The sequence below is a fragment of the Nanorana parkeri genome, unplaced genomic scaffold, assembly GCF_000935625.1.
Source record: "Nanorana parkeri isolate BGI_ZX_2015 unplaced genomic scaffold, ASM93562v1 scaffold233, whole genome shotgun sequence".
NCBI classification, from domain to species: domain Eukaryota; kingdom Metazoa; phylum Chordata; class Amphibia; order Anura; family Dicroglossidae; genus Nanorana; species Nanorana parkeri.
Window position 1 is genome coordinate 661,637 of NW_017306501.1, and position 3,489 is coordinate 665,125.

The 3,489-nt window shown below is 36.6% G+C and overlaps 1 protein-coding gene across 4 annotated transcripts in view; it reads left to right on the forward strand.

The window, feature by feature from the left end:
- Positions 1-3,489, forward strand: part of CARMIL1 (capping protein regulator and myosin 1 linker 1) — a 263,519-nt gene that overhangs the window by 147,696 nt on the left and 112,334 nt on the right. For all 4 annotated transcript variants that reach the window (XM_018556313.1, XM_018556315.1, XM_018556314.1 and 1 more), the window contains exon 17: positions 589-658. In XM_018556313.1, the coding sequence (XP_018411815.1) occupies positions 589-658 (70 nt within the window). The remainder of the gene's footprint in view (positions 1-588; positions 659-3,489) is intronic.

Below are 3,489 nucleotides of genomic sequence, written 5' to 3' on the forward strand. Positions count from 1 at the left end.
TGGGTTTATATACGGGTATGTATGTGTGTATGTATATGTATGTATATATGTATGTATGTATATATATATATATATATACATACATATACATACATATATATATATGTGTGTGTAATGCATTACGAGGGGAAAAGACATTCAGATTTGTTTAAAGACAATTATATATTTGATCATTTGTTGTTTTTTTTGTTTGAAGTTTTTGTACTAAAGAAACATTTAGTTCTCAATAGACAGTTCGATTTTTCAATTATAGCACTGTAGTTGTGTCTACTGTTTGTGCATAATGTAATTCAAAGGCTAACTGACTGTAGCTCAAATGGGTCAATATGTGCCAGTGAAAAGAATTTTGTGTTTTATTACCTTTTGTAAACTATGGCTGAATATTACTTTTCTACTGAGAAAGAAAAAAAAAAAAGCAATAATAATAAAACACATGAAGATATCCACTTCTGGTTTTTACTGCTTTTTAATGGGTATGCACCTCCCTACAAATTAGCCTGGAAGACACAGTATGCAGTACTAAACTACTAGGGCAATGTCGAAGTAGAGTTATTGTTTGTTTAATCATAGCTGAAATATGTTTTCCAGAGCTCTACTGCTTGGCTTGGCATGTAACCCTAACCTAAAGGACGTGTCTCTAGATCTCAGCAATTGTGAGGTAAGAAACAGATGTCTACCTACACACATGGTCATGAAATTGGTTCTAGTTTTGGAAAATCATAAGATGTGTACAAACAATTTCTCAGGTTAATGAATTTCTTTATATAATCTGGACTCGCACTATGATCTGTCTGTTTCTCGTGGGTGTATTTCATGTGGATTGTATTTCCCTGCACTCCTACCAGCTCAGTTATGTATTGTCTAAGACAAGTAATCGCCCCCTAATTACTATTATATGCTTTTCCTTTTCTTTCATGACTGGGAATGGAATTATCATTAAAATAAATTTTCTGGGCCCCCAAGGAATTCTTCATGTAATTGCCTTAAATGTATTAGGTATTTCAGGGCTGTTGACATGCTCTGAGCTGTTTTATGCCTATTACAACTGTTATAATTATTTTTTCATAGGGCTGAAGCTGTACTGATATTGCCATAATACATTTTATGGTATTGTTTTTAATATTTTGAGCAAAGCATACATTATTAAAATGCAGATATGACTTGGAACACGACAAAAGTGCCATGATCTGCAGTAATTCAGAACAACCAGTCACATGTCATCTTATAGTGGTTTGGCATCATCAAAATAATGAAGACTGGTTTCACACTGGCTGTTCTCATATAGTACATTAATGTCAGGCACATTAAAGTGACACTAAACCTGGGAGTTGAATCTTAAAAATGCATTCAGGTTACTTAACTATTACACAAATAAGGTACAGTATTGTTATCACACGGCTGTAGATCCTCAAATCATCTCTGAATTGGTGGTGACCCTGTCCTTCCTTCTGGTGGGTGGCTACTTTAATTTCCCATGGTCCCTGTGTGTGTTGTAAAGTAGCCACCAGGCTTGCTCTCTTGATGGGGTATAGCTATGTTCAACCTATACAGTTGTGTTTCCACCTTAATATACACGTACAGTAGTGTAAACTCTACATAGCCTGTGATATATTTTTTTGAAGACTGAGCAGAAGTCTGTCAAAACTTACTCTTTTTCTAAAAGTTAAGGCTGTACTTTTAAAACCCAGTATATACTTTACATTGCTGGAGACTGATCTACAGCTGGCAATGACAAATCAGAAATTAGTGCAAGCAGTACACATTGTAATATACTTCCAAAGTCTGTCTTTACCGCCACAACCTAGATACATGTGAGTTGGCACCAGATATGCTGCTGCTATGATTAAGAGTAAATAATCTGCGTTGTATTCACATACTGCAGAACATTTCCTTTTTTTCCCCTTTTATTTAAATAATGCTGGCACATAATAACGCAGAGGATTGGAGGATAATTTTTCCATCTTCCAGGTAAATTAACAATGTATTTTTACTGAATGGTAAAAAGGAAGTTGACTTAAAATTTGGCCAACATATCAGTTATTTGTCAGAATATGTGTACTCAAATCCTGGTAGTAATGTTATATAAGTGCAGAACACATCCAAATTGGAGACGGAAATAGTTTCATCCAAATCTAAACAGCTACTTATTTATTCGTCTTTAATCAGAACCAAAGTCTGATTCTTCACAGGTGCATCTGCTCAATAGACAGATGGCTTTCATCCCTGCACGCCTCCTTTTTATGTCTTCATGTCTATTTGAATTTGTATACACCATTTTTTCCACACATAGGATTATACATAATAAGAACTGAAAATGATTAATTGTTGGAGAGCTGCTACACTCATCTGGGCCCAAGATAAAAAACAAACATATGAAGTTAGAGGTTGTGGGGATATATGTGGCTATAGACATCTTTCTTGCTTTGAGAAGGACCATCGAGGCAGAAATGTTCAAATCTTGCCCCAGGACAGCCTGGTTCCCCCAGATATCAGCTGGACTTCATAAAGTAACTACCACATGGGGCTCAGAGACTAAATATTCACCTATATCTTGCATAGGTCCTAATGGTTCCTTAGACTGTAAAATACCTTCTTTTGAATCTGGTGGTGGTGTGGGGTTATACCAACAAAAATTTCCAAAGTGTCACATATTTGTCTGAGACAGATTTCAGATAAAACCTTAGTTTCAAGGAATGTCGCACCTGAGGTATGTATGCATCTCATACTGCGACAGACATATACAATATGAACGTACGCCAGACTAGTTAAACCAAAAAAGTACTTCTCTCACTTTGCATCACTTTTCTTATTACCAGACTGTCGGAGTTTATTTATTAAATATGTCGCAAGAACAGCAGCAGAATGAAATATGGTGCAGATAAGAACTACTTGAATTTGGCGCAGAAGTCGGTAGAGGTCCAGAAAATAGCGCAGCGTATTTTAGAATTGCTGCAGACATTTCTTAGGCTTCATTAGCACCAGAATTCTGACGCAAACGCAATACTGAATACCCCTGTATATGTGTCAAAAATCTCTATCAGGGTTACCAGTTAAGTTCTCAATGCTATTAATATTTTTTTTGCAAAGCAACAGGCATTTGAGCAAAGTGGCCCTTTAATAAGGGAACTGACTTGGAAAGCACTTGGCACCTCCCCACCACCACAAAAAAAATAATATTAATGCCGGAATTGGCATTGAACCCATGAACAGCCCAAGTAGGTTTTTCCTGCACCGTTATTCAGCAAGGCAGCAAACAAACACTGTTACAATGCAGGAGGGCTTTGTACAGCACGTGCTTTGTGTAAACAAACAAAACATCTGCTCACTCAAGCCACTATCTACACTCGGGTCAGTTCCAACCTAGCAGGGTGCCCCGATATTAACAGCTCTTGAACCTTTTTAGTGTTCTGTGTACACTTAGCCTTTTCACCCAACAGCAGAGACATATGCCTGTGTGTGTGTGTGTGTGTGTATATATATATATATATA